Source organism: Thamnophis sirtalis, unplaced genomic scaffold (genome assembly GCF_051295495.1).
Source record: "Thamnophis sirtalis isolate CommonGarterSnake01/CBP01778 unplaced genomic scaffold, rThaSir2_p1.2 scaffold_7, whole genome shotgun sequence".
NCBI classification, from domain to species: Eukaryota; Metazoa; Chordata; class Lepidosauria; order Squamata; family Natricidae; genus Thamnophis; species Thamnophis sirtalis.
Genome location: NW_028261387.1, coordinates 50,985,587 through 51,005,789, shown reverse-complemented (window position 1 = coordinate 51,005,789; position 20,203 = coordinate 50,985,587). Strand labels below are relative to the sequence as shown.

Below are 20,203 nucleotides of genomic sequence, written 5' to 3'. Positions count from 1 at the left end.
TTTTTGTAAGGGAAATTATCAGCATATTGGCTATATTTGCACCTAGATGCCAAAAGGCTCAGAGACCTGAATTATAAATGAAGTTCAACTTCCTATAACCTGAGAGACTTACCAGAAAGCAGCATAGGGTCTTTATCCAAAGATTTCTTCACGTGGTCAGATTCCCCAGTCAGAGAGCTCTCATCAATTTTCAAATCATTTCCCTGGATCAAAATGCCATCTGCTGGCAACAGGTCTCCTGAAAATGTCAGAAAAGCAACAGGTCACCAAAGTTTTCTCCACCAAATCAAAGCTTCAAAAATCCATCAAACCAAAGTGAACTTAACTTCTGTAACTTTTTTTTTTTAAAGCTTCACTGATGACAGAAATGGGCATACGGTCATTACTGGAAATGCAATGTGTTTAGACAGCATCAATTTTGCTGAATTTGGCAATAGGAAAAAAAAGTGTCTTGCCTGTAACTCAAGTAGTTTGCTTTGGAAAAAAATAAAGTTTAATTCCAATTGCACTGAGGAAGAGAGATAAATTGAGTTTCCACAGGCTGTGTTCCTGCTAAGCATTATTCCCTTTGCATATAAGAATTCCATTAGGAATCGAGGACAATTCATCCATCCTTCAGCCGTGAGTCATAATTGCAATTCCACAAACAAAGGGGAAATTCAGATAAGCAAATATATTATGAAGGCTTTGAAAGAGGGTAATACAATCATTCATGTAATTAATAAAATCATATTCAATGTTTATTTTTTTCCATACAAGTTTCATTTGAACTAGTACTATAAGGTTCTCCAAAGTGCAAAATTCTTCTTTCCCGTTTGTATTCTTTCTCATATGCCAATTCTTCAGCATCACTACTAACCAATCTCTTTTTCACAAGAGAGGATACATTCTTTCGGCCCAAGAGAATTATATAACTGGTTGAATTTTGTTCATGTGAACCATTTAAAAATAAATAAATAAAAATGTTTCTTTTATAAAAAAATAACTTTTTTTTGCTCCTTGGCTTTTTCTCAAGAGTCATCATGGTACATCCTGATGCTGAACCCATGTTCCTCTTCCAGGCAGTTGCATGTCCTAAACACCTTACATTTCCTGAAGGAGAATTATGCTGGAAGGTCAGTATGGTGCATCGTGGAATAATGGTGACTTTATCAAGCTGCATATGAACTACACTGCTGATCTTCTCGTCCCATTTTAGTGAAGTGTTGAACAGCAGCAGAAAATTGAGGAAATAAGGACTGAAGCTGGCTTTCTATGCATAGGAGTGCAGAAGGAAAGAAAATAGGAGCACAGCAATTTCTTAACGTAGACAACATACATGATATCTTGACTCACATAGGTTGTACCACATCATCCCTCTCATCATATTTTTCCCAGCAGGAAGCAAGGAGCTTGGATGAGCATGAGATATTTCCATGGGTAGCAAAGATAGTTCACATGGCTTGTGAATGATAATCGACAAACCTAGAAGCAGCATCTATGTCCTAATGTTTGTATGTCTCTTTGGTTTTAACTGCACAGTGATAACACTGTAATCATAGTGATAATTTCAATACATGAGAAAAATATTCTGGAAAATTTATAGTTACTCACCATATTTGATTTGAGCAATGTCCCCAACCACAATCTCAGCTACAGGAATTTGGATCACCTGTCCCTTACGGATGACAGTAAATTTCTGCTCCTGCTCAATGCGACTCTGTAAACCCCGGAATTGTTTCTCTTTGCTCCAGTCATTGAAGGCTGTGACCAACACCACAATAATAACTGAGAAGAGGATAGCTGCTCCCTCAATCCAGCCAGCTTGAGCCTCGCCTTCATCTTCTGCACTGCCCTTTGCTTGTCCACACACTTCCAAGAGATAAAGGGGGAAAAGAATGGTTTAAAATAATATTATATTGAAATAATACTGTGTAATACCCACTGCCATTTGCTACTTGGAGAATCACAGAATAAGTATTTTAGACAGGCTCATACTTGTTAGATTCCATAATGAATTATACAGACAATATTAAATACAAAGAAGGCAACATTTTTGTTTACTAGTGTATTGCATCCAAAACCCAAAATGAAAAAAAGAATATAAATTCTTTTGTAAAGATTCCAGAGATACATATTTATCTGTGAACAAACTTAACTAGGCACAATAGGCTTCAACTACTGAAGGTAATCATAAAATTATATTCTTAGTTTTCTGCCACAATGATTGGAGAATAACAACCCATCAATCTATTATCAGCTTCATGATTAAAGGAGAATTAATTCATTGAAATAACAGGCATTGATGAAGAATCAAAGATATCAAAGTATGTTAATAACACCTTCAGAGATATCTAAGAAACATAAACATGTCAAACTGTTGCATTCCAGAGATAGTCTCGCTCTGAAATGGTTGTTTTTTTAGAATTAGGCCCAAAGCAATTTTCAAATGAAATCATTCAAAAAATTCCAGTAATACAATAAATATAATTACAAATCATAACCATGATGTATTGTATAAAAATAGGGTCGCTAATAATGAAGTGCATACACCTGAACAAACCAGGCTTTTAATTCTTGACCATATTGTGAATCCATTTGATCTCAATAAAAAAGATAATTTCATACAGTAGGCATCTCAACGGCGAATGGTTCTATGTAGCATGATAAGGAAGAATATTTCCTCAAAAAGAAAAAGAAAAAAGCCCCACAAAGGCTACGTAGGCCAGTAATATGGTCCTACATGGAAGAAGGTGGCTCTGGTCCAGAGCAGTTGAAGACCTCTGTATTCTCATGTAACATCATTACTATGTAAGATGTCTTGGTTAGCAGTGGGCTTCTGGGTTCAATGTAAAGTGTCCTGAAATAAGCAAAACAGAATGACCCTCGAAGTCAAATCATTGTCATAAGTTCTTTGATCCAAAAAGGGACAACCGGAAGAATCTAGTGTTTCAGTGAGCAAGTATAAGGAAGGTTTTTAAAAATGACACTGAAAGAAAGAGAAACCTCTTAGCTCTAAAGTTAGGTAACATAAGCTGGTTTGTTTTGCTACCACCTGGAATATTTTAATACAATTTTCAGACTATTTTAAGCTTTATAAAACTTAGTGGACAACAAAACAGGGCATTAAAGAATTACTTGCTCTCCCACAAACTTTACCAACCTTTTGTTTTCCCAGGCATCTAAAAAAACTACTATCTGATTCTGCCACTGTGAGGCTCTCCTGTATTTGTAGCATCTTGAAAATATGGTGGCCCTTTTCTTTGTGGTGTGCATGTTCCAATCTAACAACCATGGATAGCCAAAAGTTTACACACACACACACACACACACACACAGACACACACACACACTCATACACACTAAAATACTCATAATACTGGCTTTTACAGAAGGAATGTGCTGAGGAATTATTCTAAGAAAAAATTCTATTGCTTCTCTAGCAATAAATTAGCTATATCAAATATTTTAAAATGCAGAGAAAATGAAGCACCCAACCTTTTTCCACATGAGAAATTTAAGTATATTGAATGATGGCTAGAATCAATCTGGAATTATTGTAATTTATTTGTTTCTTAAAGCCTTATAACAGAGCTATCACAGATAAGAATTTCCTTTTCCTCATGCCAAGGAATTTGCTTTGTTTCTGTTTTTTTAATTCCTGCTGCCTAATATAGTTATACTTTCAGAATTAATTCAAGGCATGTATAAATTTTAAGCATACCTGCTTGATTTTGGAAGGGTTTAAGTTCCTTGGGCTGAGAGATTACTGTTATATATATGGCTCAATACTAATTATATTCAAACAAAAATCAACTAAAATAATCTACAATGTTTAATTTCTGTCTCTGTTTATGTGTTTAAGATTGTAGAAGTCTTTGTGCAACTGGAAGACAATGAGTTATTTCAATTTTAAAAAAATAGTGAAAACTGAAGTGATTTAGAGAGAATTAACACACTCTATTTATAGAATGACTTTACAGATAAACCATACAATTTTTTTAAATAAAACCACACTGAAGATAAAGAGTCAAATTATCTTTTTTGAGAGGGCCAAGTTATCTGAAATAAATAATTCCAAGAAAAAGAAATGCATCCAAATCCTTCTGTGAAAGGAGTACAAATCAAATGAGAGAAATACAAATCAAAGGAAGAGAAGAAGGCCAGCAGTAAGGTGGATGGATTCAATTGGTGTACCACTGGAAGTTCTGAAGGTCTCAATTGACGACAGATCATTCTGAAGGTCTACCCCATGCGATCACTAAAAACTGTCATCAATCTGATGGCACATAATCAGCCAATTAGAAGAACTAATTGAAAATTGCAACACATTGGCAGTTATTATAGCTTGGCACATCAAACAAAAATATTCTATTTGTGATAAGATAGGATAGCTTAGGGAATACTGGTATTTGTCTGTGGGATAAGGGTATCCTGAAACCATTTCATATGTTCATAATATTTATAAACAAACAAATCTGAATATGTAAACAAGTCAGACTTATAGCATTTTAAGAAGATGAATAGAATACAAATTAACTCCGCTTTCCATGAGTTACAGCAGTGTAAAGTGAGAGCAAACAGCTAAGTGCCTAATTTGTCACCTGTTTTTCCATTCAGATTTTTTATAGATAAAATGACCTGCTATTCCAATTAAAAATGTATTCAGCAGGGCATGCCACAATTTATTAAATTAATTTGGCAAAAGAAATGCAATTTTCAAGTTCCAAGCAAAAATATTGGAAACATTTAGCATAACAGTCTAAGTTTGAACAGGTTTGGTCTTTAAAAAAAAACCCTAAATGGCAGCAGCAAAATGTCAAATGAAATTTAATGCAATGAGAGCAAAGTAATGCACAATGCAAAGGGCTATTTAACATAAGTATAGAATACTGAGCTCTGGAAACAGATTTTGGAGTCACTGACGTTGCTGAAGTAACCAGTACACCACAACAGAAAAAGGCAAGCAGAAAAATCAGAAACTCCTAAATGAGAAGTGGGAGCTAACAAAAGAAAAGCAGCTAATCAAAGTCACTGTTGTGCATATTATTCAACTCCATGAAGAGAAGAGAAAAAAGAATGCTTCCCGAGAAAAGAGAACAAAAACAAAATAAAACTACAGACAAGGACAACTGCCTAGCAGTCTGCTGGTGGAGGAATAATACCACAACCTTTTTCTTCCAATAGGGTGGGGATGCGGGGGAGGGGGGGGAGATAATTTGCAAAGTTAAATTCATTCAGAATTTAACCTGGATCTAGTGAGATCCAGAATTGCTCCCACAGATTCTGTTAATTCATGAAATGAGTTATCAGGTGACTTCATAAAAAGCCAATTCCATATAAAATACAACTATTCCACAAAACTGTAAAGGCTGTAGCATAGTTGTAAAAGCTGCTAGCATAGATGCCTATGGAGATACTCAGTCATCCAAGTCATGGTTGTCCCAAAGGTGGTTTTTGAAGAGGCAACTGGACTTTCTGGGTTGTTTTTTTTTAAATGTTTCGCTTCTCATACACAAAGTCCAGTTGCCTCTTCAAAAAGCACCTTTGGGACTACTAGAATAGTTTTTTTTTTTTAAAAAAGGATACAGGACTACCTTTTTGGAGTGAGACTGGTAATGTGACAGTTCTATGTCAGAGAGAAACAGAAACCGACAAATTGTTCTTCTTTTAAACCTTGACTTTTCTACTATATCAAACTTTCAGCTCAATCATTTCTAATCACAAGATAATGGGCTAAATTAATCAAGCGAATTTACACAATTTATCTCATCTTAAGTGATCAGTGAATAAGAAAATGGCCCCTCAGTAATGTTAAATTAAGGTGCCTCATCCATATTATCAAAATAAACATTGCAAACTTAGAATGGAAAATGAAATGTTTTGAAATAGGTTATACTTATGAAATGATGAAAAAACACAGCTAACGTATTTATATTAATAACCTAGTGACCAAATGTTTGCCTGTCTAACTTTGTATGTACAAAACGTTTGGTCCTGCCTTTGGTATTACATTATCTTACTTTTCTCTTTAGGCTCCTTACTTTTCTCTTTAGGCTAATGCTCAGTTTACAGCTCCAAGGATTTACATCCATCATCTCCTTTGATGGGTGGAATGGGTTACAGTAGTAAAACTAGGACTTCCAATACACATTTTCCATAGGCAACTGAAACAAACAAATTTCAGTGACAGCAAAAAAATAAATAAATGCTGGGTTATTCACCATGTCAAAATTAGCCACAGAGATGTCTTCTCCAAGAAGCATTAGCCTGTTTTAGTTTTAAAGAAATCCCCTGTTAAAAGTTGATACAGTAGTAAGGGATCTGATCTTCTCAAAGCAAGATGCTTCTGGATATCTTAAAAATCACTAGACTGGGCAAAGCATTTCCTTCAGTTGTCCTTCTTTAGTTTTCATTGTATACCATGAAGTACTTTTTAGTTTCAACCATCAATTCATAGCAGCAATACTGACACAATCAAGGAGCAAATATTCCCCTTTGTTTCTTTGATGAATGGTTTAGACTTAGAGCAATGTTTTTCAGACTTGTCAACTTTAAAATATGTGGACCTCAATTCCCAGAATTCCGCAGCCAGAATTCTGGGAATTCAAGTCCAGACATCCAAAAGTTGCCAAGTTTGAAAATTACATGGCTTAGAGAATTGGTTTGTAATCTCTTATGTATTTTCCTCTTTATGCCTATTACAGTGGCATATCTTGCCATTGATCCTTACCTAAGTCCAGGTGATTATTTGAATATCAACATGATCATAGAATTTTCAACTGTATGATCAATAGTCACCAGCCAAAAGTCTATCTTCCTGCTTTATGACTTTGAATGACACTCACATAATATTGAAATACTCTTTTTCAGTAGATCAGCACTGGAATATAGTCTGATATTTTATTAAGTTTTGAAACACTGCACATTATAAACTCAAAAATGAAACCCTAAATCATTGCAAATAATATTGTCTTACTTTTTAATTAACAAAATGGCATTATTTACTTCCTGGGACTTGGCTTGTTTTATGCCTTTTAATGGGTGCATCAATATAACTTTAGTTAAGGTGGTTTCCAAAAACCATAAAAAGCTGAAATGTCTTACATTTCTATTCCTTATGAAAATGAAATTATTATAAACTTGGCATTTATTATTTTATGCACTCTACAATTTAACCTTATTTCAAACTGACACAAACACTGCTTGGGTGAGTCAACTTTTTAAGCCATTTTTAGTCAAGTATATGATCTATTTCAATCAAATGTTAGTACCGTAGGTAATATGCCAACAAATGTACTTTATTCAGACTTGTAAAGGAAGGCAACTCTTCATTTCTTTTGTAAAATTCTGAGTAGCAATTGAAAAGTTACTGGCAAAGACCTCCATGCTGTATTCCAGTGCCAGGATGCTTATAAGCAAATGAATCAGAAACAGCCTACAGTAGAACTAGATTATGTAAGTTTTATTTCTTTTAATGGGTAATCAGAATATAATTGCAGTCTTCATTTGCAGTTTAAAACTTTCATTATAAACACAGAGAAGGAAGTTTAAATAAACAACCCAGGATCTTTCCTTTTTATTATAATTTAGCATAAAGAAGCTTCTAGATATTTCAAAACTTTGGTCCCTATTTGAATTTTGCTTATTTCAATTACGAATATTTTTCCTGTTCTTTTGATTCACTGTAATAACCAAATATAGTTACCAGAATACTAGTAATTGTATAAGAAACACAAATTTCAAACAAATCTGAAAGCATTCACCATGAAAAAAATCATTACTATCATCATAAAACCTAAGAAGGGAAGCATATTGATACATTGGTAATGATGGATGAAGTTAATGATAATTTTTCTTTTCAAACAGAAAAGTTATGTTCTCTGCAAGAACAGGAATTTTTCAGATGAATATTAATAATCTTCCTCTTCCTCAAAAACAATTGTTAATTTAAGACTTGAGTTAAGGCTAATCCATGTTGGCTAAACCATCAAAGCTAAGAGAGGGAAGCCTCATCATAGAAAACATGAATTTCCTTTATAGAATCAAGAAGGGTCAGAATGACATAGAATATCTTGCTTTTATACATCTTCTAATACTTCTAATCATGGGACATGCCTATCAGCATCCAATTTCCTGGCTTTGTGAAGCTTGAGACAAATCAGCAAATGACCATGTTTTTGGATCAGGGGTTATGTTACCCTCAGCCTGAATTCAGCATTGTACACCAGCTAAAAGTGGACAAAAAAAATCTTTGATACTGCCAGGAACAAATTCAACTGGGGCGCGGGAAGCAGGGGAAGAGACAAAATCTATATTTTATAGTCATCAAGGTGAAAGAACAAAGAATTAAAGAATATTAAACCATTCAGCTAACGAAAATTCAGCACACACAATATTCTCAGAGACATACTAGGAAACAGGCAATAGTCTTTCATTCTCAAAAATATTGTTTATATGAAATGTGATTTACTTTATTGTCACAAGATGAATCATCCATTCAGAAGCAGCAAGCCCTCAGATAAAGAAGAAACATATTTCAGCTTGCCTGGACCCCATTTTTAAGCTATAGGAGAGATTGGTCTGGCATTCCTTAGCCTTGACCTTCTCTGCCTCCCAATCTTTTCTCATAGCGTATGTAATTTCAAGCACTGAAGTCATTGAGCAACCTGCTCTAATAATTTGTCAGAAATAGTGAACTAGTTGAACATGTTTTTGCTTTTTCAACTTATGCAGGGATGCACAACAGTCTTCCTGGATCACAGCAGAGTTACCTCTATCTGTCCAACTCTTTGCTAATGCTTATTGAGAAAATGCAGTTCACTTACTTTCATTGTCGCCATCAGGAGGATGATAGAAAGAGAGACCCAAAGAAATTATGGCTGCAATTTCCAAGATGATTAACGTGACATCCTGCAATGCTTCCCAAACTAACTGCAGGAAAGTTTTGGCCTTTTTGGGTGGGATGAAATTTTGGCCAAATGCTTGTCTTCTTTTTTCTAGATCTGCTGGATTCCCAGACAAGCCTGCAAGCAAGAAAAAAGGAAATTAAACATTACATCAAGAAAATGAAATCTCTTTGATCTCTTTCTCTAAGGCATCTTCCATGTTGTCCATTATTTCTACAACTTAATAATTTCCTGCAAGTGAAAACATAGTGTTCTTTGTTACTAAATTCTGCCTGGAAATAAATCTCATAGAAGAATGCTCTCTAAAATAACCTGAAAACCGGGGGAACAGAATGAAAACTGAAACAAAAAGGTAAAAACATGCACCTTAGCTCTGAAGATCCTAAGTGACTCTGACATTGAATATTTCTCTCTATTTTCAATATTTAGCTCTGTCATGGAGAACATCACTACTATGATATGCTGCGAACCATCTTCCCCATGCTGCATTAGTTTAAGACTATACAGATAGAGAACCAGATATGTGCTATGAAAAATGGGCACTCCCAATTTCTGCTGCTGCTACTGTTGCTATTTTTCTCCATTTACTAGAAAGGCATTCTACAAAAAGACAATGGGTCATCCCCATAGGAATCAATAAATCAAAAGTTTCACCAGACTTCACTAGGGCCAATCTGTTTTATTTTCTCACTTTCAGCAAGTGAGAACAATTCCACTTCAGCAAGAGTGACTAAATAATCCACACAGCATTATTAAAACTATAAGCAGGAAGACTACCTATGCCTGCCAGATATTTCTAGTGCACAACATTGTTAGAGAACCCAAGCATGACCCAACTTTCCTCAGTCTGGATATCCTTCTTGGGATTTCAACACTCAGAATTCCTTAACTAACATGGCCATTGCTAGTACAGAACACAAGAGTTGGAAGGAACCTTGGAGGTCTTCTAGTTCAACCCCCTGCTCAAGCAAGGAGACCTTTAGGGTAGGAGAGGAGAGGACAATAGAATATTGCAAGTCTGAGAACTGAACTCCGCATATCACAGAGGGGGATGTTGATTTCCCCTATAAATTTAATGCTAAGATTTACAAGCAGTTACTACCACTTTCAACTCACAACCTTCACAGACAATTTAAAGTTGTACCCAATTAAAGCCACTGTTACACAAAACAAGATTCAGTTCATATGACTGTGAAGAAAATGCTAGAAAACATATGTAAATTTCTCAAGGTCGTGCAGAAATCACAAGGGCATCAGCCCGAGAAAAATTATCATGGTCTACATTCTGGAGAAACTCTTTTAATATTCTTCTCAATTTATTTTAACTTTTCAGAATATCTAAGGCCAAAGTCAACTGCCCTAAATGACAGCTGAACAGATTGATAGTGATCTCTGCAGCTGTCTTTTGGGTTTTATGCCGATTTTCACACAGCTGTTTAAAGTATTATCAACCTGTCTTTTCCCCACTTGTGGGGAAATATATCATTCTGGGAAAGTTGGCATAAAATGAATTAAGACACCAGCATAAAAGCAATGTGGAGAAATTCAAATTGCTTTATTTGAATAAGTGATTTCATTTATGGGACATGGTGTTTTAAAATATTAAAAAAGTACGCCTGCACCTTAAAAATTCCTACGTATGTTCTCTAACAAATGCTGTAAGAATAGGTGAAATAATTTAAGTAAGTAAAATAATGTATTTAAACATTGTTTTTGTCCGGGTTACATTAAGAGTTTTCCCCAAGAGATTGATATTTTGACTGCTTGAGGGATAGAAACAGCTGCCTATAATAGGGCTTACTCTGTATTTTTATTGAATAGTATCTCACAATGTTATCAAAGCAGTTCATAAAAATCAGAGAAATGCCAACACAGTCTAATTTAATTTTATTTGCTGCCCAAGATCACTTGTTAGATGGGCAACCCACATACATTTTATTTAAATAAATGGCTGCTTTTCCTCAAATTATGCTCAAAACAATAACACAGGTGATCAAATCACTATACTGAAAATTCTCACATCGTGATAAGCTATAATGGGATATGCTCATATTTATTTATGGTTTTGTGAGTCAAAAAAAGCAAATTACACCAAAAATGATATATTTAGATGAAAGCATTTATATACAATGTTGAGAGTTGTCTATGTAAAGATTATGAGATCCCCAAAATTCATCCCTGACTTTTATAACTTTATATATCTGTGTCAGAAAAGGTCTGCATTTTTCTTTCTTTTATGATTCATAGACGACTTCATCAGAAGAGCAATGCCATCCCAAAAGTTAGCTGATTCCCATACTGTACCATAGGCAAATGATATTATGGTCTAGTATGGAATATGGGGGTAGGGTGAAATGGAGACAATAAATTGTCACATTTGAAGGTAAACAGTGACTGGCTTTGTATAAAGTTGGATGCTCACTCTAGTTCATCAGCAAGGTACAGGGAAAAGTTGATAGAACTGCATGTAAAGTCAGCCAATTTCATGGCCACCAAATAAACATGAAAAACTTTCTTCAGCATATAATGAAAGAATGGGAACAGCCAAAGGGTAAAACAACTCCTGTCCCTCTTCAAATTTCATCACCTTATTTGGTCAAGCAATATTATAAACACTTACCACCAACCTATACATTTTTGAAATTGGACAATCTGCATTTATGTGCTATATAGTAAGCTAACATACATTCAAAACTTGCAATTATTTATTTTGCTACATTTATATAACCAGATTGAGAATGGGGCGTTGGTTCTTACCTGATATGCCCTTCTCTAGGCAGGTGGAGACAGCGGTCATGCATGGGTTAACTCAGTCAGTAACCAATAGAACTGAGTCTACCAAAGTGATGTCATTGCCTCAGGGGAGTGTCCTCCCACTTTTGTGATGAAGGAGATAAGTAGGCTACTGAGCATTAGTTGACTGCTTTCAATCCTCCGAAAAAAATAAAACAAAATTCCCCCCTTAGCTCCATAATGCCCACCGTCACTAGGCCAGGATCCAAGGGTGGGGATAACCGCTGTCTCCACCTGCCTAGAGCAGGGGCATATCAGGTAAGAACCAACAACGTTGATGGAGACAGCGGTCAAGCATGGGACGTATCAGAGCTGGGCTTGTCCCTGGGGGGGATTGAGACTGGGCTAGGAGCTTGAAGAAGGGAGAACTTGCTGGAGGATTCACCGTCCAAATGCCGCATCCGCCGATGTGTATCTGTCCATCTTATAATGGCAGATAAAAGAATTAGGGGTCACCTAAGTGGCCACCTTGCAGATCTCTTCCACAGAGGCCTGCCTTGTTCATGCTGCAGATGTAGCTGCGCTTCATGTGGAATGCGCCCTGATGTTGAATGGAGGGGAGAGGTGGTTTGCCACGTAAGCCCTGGTTATAGCTGATCGGATCCAGCGCCCAACCATCAATGGTGAAGCCTTTAGCCCCCTATATGTGGAATGGAAAGAGATGAAGAGCGCCTCAGTGCGTCTGAAGACGGTCGTCTTGGCAATATAGATCTTAAGAGCCCTTCTGATGTCTAACTTGTGCCATTTGCGCTCGAGACTATTAGAGGGATTAGGGCAAAAGTTTGGTAGGGTGAGGTCCAGGGACCGATGAAAGGCCGAATTGACCTAGGGGACAAAGGTGGGATCAATCCAAAGGACCACACGGTCTAAGTGAAAGGCACACAGGTCAGAATGGATGGAAAGAGCTGCCAATTCTGAGATGCGTCGTGCCGACGTGATAGCCACCAAGAAGGTTGTCTTCAATGTGAGGTGATGCAGGGAGGCCGACCTAAGAGGCTCGAATGGTGGTCCAGTGGGGGAGTCTAGGACCCTGGTGAGATCCCACGAGGGGAAGCGGTGGATGACAGGAGGGCAGAGGTTAGACATGCCCTTAATGAAGCATCATACATGAGAGTGGCAATTACATCCCTGCGACCAATAAGATCACATAGATTAGGCCTCCTCCGTATTCCATCGGCCAGCCAGTGTCGGCTGGCAACCACAAGGAGGAGGGCCTTCTCAGCAGTAGCCCCGGCCCTTTGGAACGAGCTCCCTGTGGAGATTCGTACCCTCTCCACCGTCCAAGCCTTCCGCACAGCCCTGAAGAACTGGCTCGCCCGTCAGGCCTGGGGATAAGGATAGTTGCCCCTCCCGAATGTTGTATGGATGTTGCCTACTATTTTTAGTATATGTCTCTATTTTGTTGTCTGTATCCCCCCCTTCCTAGTTTTATGTGAGCCGCCCTGAGTCCCCTCAGGGAAAAGGGCGGCCTACAAATTCTAATAAAACTACAAAAACTACAAACTACAGAGAGGCTCATTTCGGTGAAGAGAGAGAACCAAGGACAGAACCGAAACCTGCCTCCGCAAGGTGTTAGGCATAAGCCCTTTGTTTAGTCCCTGTTGCAGGAACTCCAAAACCTGGGAAACCGAAGCCTCCAGGGGAGAGACAACTTTAGAGAGCCACCATGTGCTGAAAGTCTGCCATGTTGATTGGTTTGGTTTGGTTTATTGGATTTATATGCCGCCCTTCTCCCAAGGACTCAGGGTGGCATACAACATTAAAAAAAACACATATTACAAAAGTTAAAAAGAATTAAATAGAATATCCCAAACAAATCCAATTCGGATTAACAATAACATTTTTTAAAAAATTCGATTAAAATTAACAATGATCAATAATTTATTTTGTTTTGTTCAGGTCAGGCTGGCTTGCTGGAAAAACCAACTTTTTAGGGCGCGTCGGAAGGACCGGAGGTCAGGGATTATACGAAGCTCCGGGAGCAGCTCATTCCAGAGGAAAGCCGCTCCCACAGAGAAGGCTCTCCCCCTGGGGGTCGCTAGCCGACACTGTCTGGCTGACGGCACTCTGAGGAGGCCAACTCTGTGGGATCGCACTGGATGGTGGGAGGCTACCGGTGGCAGTAGGTTCGTAGATCCTATGAGTGGCTGGGCGTTTGGGAAGCCTGAATGGTTTGGATTAAAGTCTCAGAAAGGTTAGTCACCCTCAAGACCTCCTGCTCAGCCTCCATGCGGTTAGGCGGAGCCAAGATAGGTCGGGGTGTTGGATGGAACCCTGATGAAGAAGGGACGGTATTGGGGAAGACACCACTCTGGATCCACTTATCATTTTCTGAATGACCTTCTGTATCAGGGGGGAGGGAGGGAAGGCGTACAGGAGACCGCGGGGCCACCTGCACTTCAAGGCATCCATCTCTTCCGTGTAGTGTCGTGTAGTGAGACAGATACTTGGGCAGATGTTTGTTGGATGCTGTTGCGAAGAGATCTAGGGCTGGGGTCCCGTACCTGGTCGACAGCTGTTTGAAGATGCGATGGTTGAGGGTCCACTCCGCAGGGTTGATTGTTGTACAGCTCAACCAGTCCGCCCTGGAGTTGTTGAAGCCCGAGATGTGTTCAGCATGGAGAGAGAGAAAGTTGGCTTCCAGATCCCTAGGTGAAAGGCGGACTCCATGAGAGAAACAGCTCTCGTCCCCCCTGGCGGTTGACATGCGCCCTGGCTGTCATGATGTCTGTCCGAATGAGCACATGTGTGTTGCGAACTGAAGATTGGAACTGAAGGAAATGGCCCTCAATTCTAGCCAATTCATACTGTGGGAGAGGTCGGAGTCGGACCAGAGACCCTGAGCTATCTGATCCTCCAGATGAGTGCCCCAACCCGTCAGGCTCGTGTCATGACTACGAGGCAAGGAGGTTCCCTGAAAAGGGATCCCTGAGAGATGGCTGGGGAGATCCACCAATCCAGAGACAGAAGGACCTGACTGTTGCTGGGGAACAGCTGCTGTTGGTCTTTTGGAATGGCAGAAGAAACCATTGGAGAGAACGACTGTAAAACCGCGCCCAAGAAATGATGGAGAAACAAGAGACCATCTTCTCCAGCAGTTGAGACAGCTAGAGAAGTGGGGGGGGGGGTTGCCGCTTCCTTTGTACCTCTAAGGCTAATTCCCCGAGGCTGAGCTGTCTCTCCCGAGACAGGAAGACTTTCCCCTGGGTGGAGTCGATGAGAGCCCCCAAGTGGACTAGACAAGAGGTAGGGGTCAGATGGCTTTTCTCCTGATTGATGGAGAACCCCACCTCCTGAAGTTCCTGCAAGGTGTCTTGTAGATCCCACAGGGCCTGGGTGCATGACCTAGACAACAGGAGGATGTCGTCCAAGTAACAAAAGATCCGAATGGGCTTGGCACGGAGGTGAGCTGCTACAACTGACAGGATCTTGGTGAAGACCCTTGGGGCTGATGATAGCCTGAAGGGAAGGGCGCAATACTGGAAGTGACGGCCCGCATAGACGAATCGGAGAAATCGTCTGTGTTGCTTGTGAATGGGTACATGGAGGTAAACCTCCGTGGGGTCCACTGAGGTTAGGAGATCGTGCCTGCCCACACTCTTTAGAATTGACAAGAGAGAGTGCATTTTGAACTTCCTGTACCTGATGAACCTATTCAAGAATTTGAGATCGAGGACTGCTCTCCAGCCCCCCGAAGACTTTGGCACGATAAAGAGATGAGAGTAGAACCCCCATCCCACCTGGCCTGGAGGTTGAATGGCCCGTATGAGGAGCAGGTGATGGATGGCCTGCTCCACTAGGAGCCTCTTTTGAGGATCCCTGGAAAAGGGGGAAAGTGGTTTGGAGAGCTGGAGCGTAAATCCAAGAGAAGGCCAAATCTGATTGTGGCCCTGACCCATGTGTCGTTGGTGATGTTGTCCCAACAATTGCAAAGGTCAACAGCCGACCCCCTATGGGGAGATCTTTCAGGCAGTCACTTCTGCCTCTTGAAGGATTGGTTGGTAGTGTCCCTGAATGACTTTCTGGGCTGGAATCTCTGGCTGTTTCTGCCTGACCTGTTATTAAAGAAGGGGCCCTGTCTGGGAGGAGCCTGACCCTGTGGACGGGAGTTGGAGGAACCCCCGTCCTGACCCCAAAAGTGCTGTCTGCGATAAAAGGATTGGCTTCGGCCCTCCTGCTTCTTAGTGGTCGGCTGCAAGACCTTCTGCTTATCCTTGGACTCCACCAATAGGGGGTCCAATGGGGCTCCGAAGAGAAAGGATGAAGAATAGGGAGAGGAGGAAACTACTTGGCCCGGGCTTCTGCCTGCCACTGCTTTAGCCAAAGCAGACGACCGATGGAAATGGAGGATGCCATGGCCTTGGATGCAAACCTAGCCGCGCCCAAGAAAGCATCTGCTGTGTATTCTAGGGCCGCTTTTATTTTGTTAATGTTCCTGCGAGCCCTGGAATTCCCGGCTGGGAGCCTAGCCTGGAGTTGCCTCAGCCATAAGAGGGCAGAGCAACTAAAGAAGGAGGCAGAGGTACCCGCACTAATGGCCCAAGCCAAGACCTGGTGACTGACTAGCGTTTGCTCTTTTCTCTTGTCCTCGGGGCGAAGAGCCTCCTCAGGAGCTGCTGAGGCAGTGTTGGGGGAAGAAAGGCCAATTATTGGGGAGAGGACCTGTACCTGGTGATGCCCACTGGTTCTGGACCACATCTATGAATAGTCTGGGTGACTGAATCACCTCCTTTTCGACCTTAGGCTGGATGAAGTATCTATCTTGTCAGTCTCTGTCCCTTGAGGTGCTTTAAGAGAAGGGATGCCAGTGATTTTTCTGGCCTTAAAAAGGAGAGAACGAAAGACAGCAGGTTTGAACAAACCGACAAATGCAGGGGGGATCAGGAGGAAGTCCCTCGTCTTCCGAGAGATCTGAATCCCTTGCCGGGCATTCTTCTTCGCCAAAAACCGAAGGCTGGTTGGAAGTGCCAGGGAGCTCATGCAATGATGAAGCCGAGAGATCACCATCCCAGTGCCTGGAACCCAAGGAAGAAGCAGTCCTGTGAAGGCTAGAGTGGTTAGAAGATCTGTGTTTAAGGGCCGCTGCTATGCCGCATTCAATGGCCTCAGAAATTATGTCTGCCATACCAGGAGAGTAAGAGCGGTGGCGGCAGTGGTGGGGGGAGGGGAATCCCCCCCGATAGAGGGGATCTTCATCTGGAGTGATGCTCCTGCCCCCCTCAGATTCATCCCCACTGCAGGCGAAGTCACCTGGGCCCCTGGCATCCTCCAGCACAGTGTTTTTCAACCTTTTTGTGCAAAGGCACACTTTTTTCATGAAAAAAATCACGAGGCACACCACCATTAGAAAATGTTAAAAAAAAATTAACTCTGTGCCTATATTGACTATATATAAAGTGTTTTTCCCACAGCACACCTTACACTATGTCACGGCACACTAGTGTGCCGCGGCACAGTGGTTGAAAAACACTGCTCCAGCAGAATGATGGAAGCTGCAGGAGAGAGATCATCCTCCGACTCAGAGGACAAGTCAGGTGGAGGACTGGTCTGAGAAGCCCTTTGGGGATGAAAAAGATGGGATTCAGTGTGATTAGCCTTGGCCCTGGCCTTGCAGGGAGGAGCCTGGGTGGCACTATCCCTGGCCTGTGGCTTGGTATTATTCTTCTGTGACTCCTTGGGAGCCTTTGACGAGGGTTCCGTGGGGGATGTTTCTGGGGCTGGTTTGTGTTTGCAGGTCCCAGCAAAAGGGGTCTCTTTGGTAGATAGAGGCAATTGTGGCTCAGGGGCAGGAGAAGAGGCCATGGCCTGTACTCATGACTTGTTGAACTTCAAATTGGCCACCGGAGATTTTCGTGCCAAAACAAAATGGCCACTGAGGCTACCGAGCCTATTGTCCAGGCGCCATGAGGTAGCCGAGACCGCAAGGCAAGTGAGGGCGGCGAAGGCCCTGCGGGGAGGCTGCGGAGCCCAAGAGGAGCAGCTGCAGCCTTCCGATGGGCGGGAGCGCTGAGGAACGGCAGCAGCGTGCAGTGGCGGCGTGCAGCGCTTCCCGGCAGCGGTGCTGCTGGCGGCTGCTCTGGGCTGCTGGCGGTCCTTGGCGGCTTTTGGATGCGGCTGGAGCGGTTGCGGCACAAGGGGGGCGCATAGCCCAGCAGATGTAGCAGCGCAGAGCGGTGTCTCCAACGGCCGTTGCCATGAGGCGTTGTTTGCCGGAGAGCTCTCTGCCACCAAGCTCCAGAGACAAAAGCCTCAAAAATCTCTCCCAATAGCCGCGGGCTAGTTGAGAGACTTGTGAGTTTGTCACTGGGAACTTTAGGAAGTCTAAAAATATTTCTTCCAAACTATTCACTACTCTTCTAATCTCTGAAACATTTTAGAAATAAACATTACTAAAAGTTCCATACAATACTGGCTTTCATACTGTCCTTTGACTTACGGCTGAAAGCATTTCACGCAGGAATTTTTTCTCTTTGGTTTTCCTAGTAGAATGTCATCAAAATAAAACCATTTCCAATATGATGCACAAACAAAAAGTGAAGGCGGGGTGGGATGTGAGGTTAGATATCAGGATTTCATTGTAATTTTTTATAATCAACCCATATTTTGAAGTAATTTCACTATAATGAAATGACAGTTTCAAAGAACTGGTTTGTTCTGAGTTTTCTTCAGAAATAACATTCCATATTTTTTTCTTTAGTATTTTACTGCCACCCCAAAAATCTACAAACAAAAAGATTTTAGTCTTCTTCAGGATGATGAGCTCAGTAATTCATCTGTCCAACAATTTTGTTTGATAGACTAAGTTTTAAATTTCCATGATCCTAGCTCAACAAACTAATTATTATATACCACTGTGGCTTTTATTTATGAAGACCAAGCAAACTAATTTTAATGAATACTCAAATACCTCTGGGCAGAACTGATATTTCTCAAGATAGTATATGGATTTGTTCAGGGATAAGAAAACAAAAACCTTGGCAGAAAAAAAAGGCAACACATACTCAATTCATACTTATCCACAGCTCTATCCACCAAGCCCCCTGCAGCTTAAAGCTGTACAAGTTTCGATCTCTCAAGGTCATCACTGCAACTTTCTGCTGTCAGAACAATGAAAACTTTGAACTGATCCTTAAAACATTCAAGAGCCTGATTCCTGGCAGCTCTCATAATGCCTTGCTCAGGCAGAAAAGGTCAGAATAGTGGTTCTGCATAGCAACCACCTGCATGTCAGTTTCTGTGATAGATGGAATACGCCTCTGGATTCCCAACAGCCACACAAATTCAGGAGACTTGTCAAACTTTCCTCAGAGATCCACATCACCCCCCCCCCACTCACAATGCATGAAGGGGCAAGAGAAGGAAGAACCTTCTTGAGTTATTAAAAACTGCTGGACTCAAAACACACACACACACACACACACACACACACACACACACACATACAGAGAGAGAGAGAAAAATACATTTCTGCTTTTAATCCAAAGCAAGCTCTTTTAAGGAAAAATTGAATGTTTCCCAGTGTTTCGGGATTCTAAGGGTGAAGCAGGCACAAAGATGCTGAATTTACAAAAAAGACTTACTATGATACTAAACCATCAGAAGACATTGCCAGGGCCCTGAGGCAGAGTAGCAATCTTCAAGGAAGGTAAACGCTCTCCTAAAGCATGAAACTATGGAATAGTCTAATACATGGTTTAGGAAGCCTCTAACTCTGCCTCCCCTAAAAAAGATTATACAAGTTTGCTTATGGCTATTATGACGCCTATGTATTGTCTCAGCACCAGAGGCAATAGTAATTATGGAAGCATGTATGGGAAAAAGTGCTATTGCACTCCTGTCTTCCTGTGAGCTTCTTATGAACATCTGGTTGGCTACCATGGAAACAGAATGCTGGACTTGACTAAAAATGCTGGACTTGACAGCAGCACTCTTCTGTTCTCTTGAAGGCATTTTCTGACAGAGGAATCATTTCTTTGCTTCCACTCTCCATGTCCCTAAGCTTATATGTTATTAACAAGAATCACTTCAGGGGTTACTTATTATTTTTACTTTCTTTTTCTTATTGGAAAATAATAAATCTAGCAGCATTGAGAAAACAAGGATGATTGGAAGCAGATGAGGAAAGAGGATGAAACATCATAATATTTGGAATGAAAGATTTGTTTGTAAACTTCTCTGGGGCTATATTCATATAAACATAAGCAAGGCAAGCCCAGTCTTGCCTTGTCATTCCCTTCTTTTTCTAATAGGTTGAAACATGTTCAGTGAAGTCATATAGTCTCTCAAAACTCTCTTTCTCTCCATTTACTTTAACGGATATATCGAGTCATATTGCAAAAGGACTTTATAGGGCCAATCTTTCCTCTTTTACTTTAATTCCCTTCTCAGCAAGAATAATCCAATAGTTTTGTATAACAATAACAAATAACCTTGGAATTAGCATTTGCAAACTCTACAGGAAGATTGTCTGCTTTCTATTTTCAAGCACTCTCAATTCAATGGTATTGAGCCTGCAGTTTAGG

The 20,203-nt window shown here is 40.6% G+C and overlaps 1 protein-coding gene across 5 annotated transcripts in view; it reads right to left on the bottom strand.

The window, feature by feature from the left end:
- ATP2B4 (ATPase plasma membrane Ca2+ transporting 4) overlaps positions 1-20,203 on the bottom strand; it is a 157,644-nt gene that overhangs the window by 46,246 nt on the left and 91,195 nt on the right. For all 5 annotated transcript variants that reach the window (XM_087719995.1, XM_087719996.1, XM_087719997.1 and 2 more), the window contains exons 3-5: positions 8,808-9,005; positions 1,594-1,851; positions 113-238 (exon numbers count right to left, since the gene is read on the bottom strand). In XM_087719995.1, the coding sequence (XP_087576121.1) occupies positions 113-238; positions 1,594-1,851; positions 8,808-9,005 (582 nt within the window). The remainder of the gene's footprint in view (positions 1-112; positions 239-1,593; positions 1,852-8,807; positions 9,006-20,203) is intronic.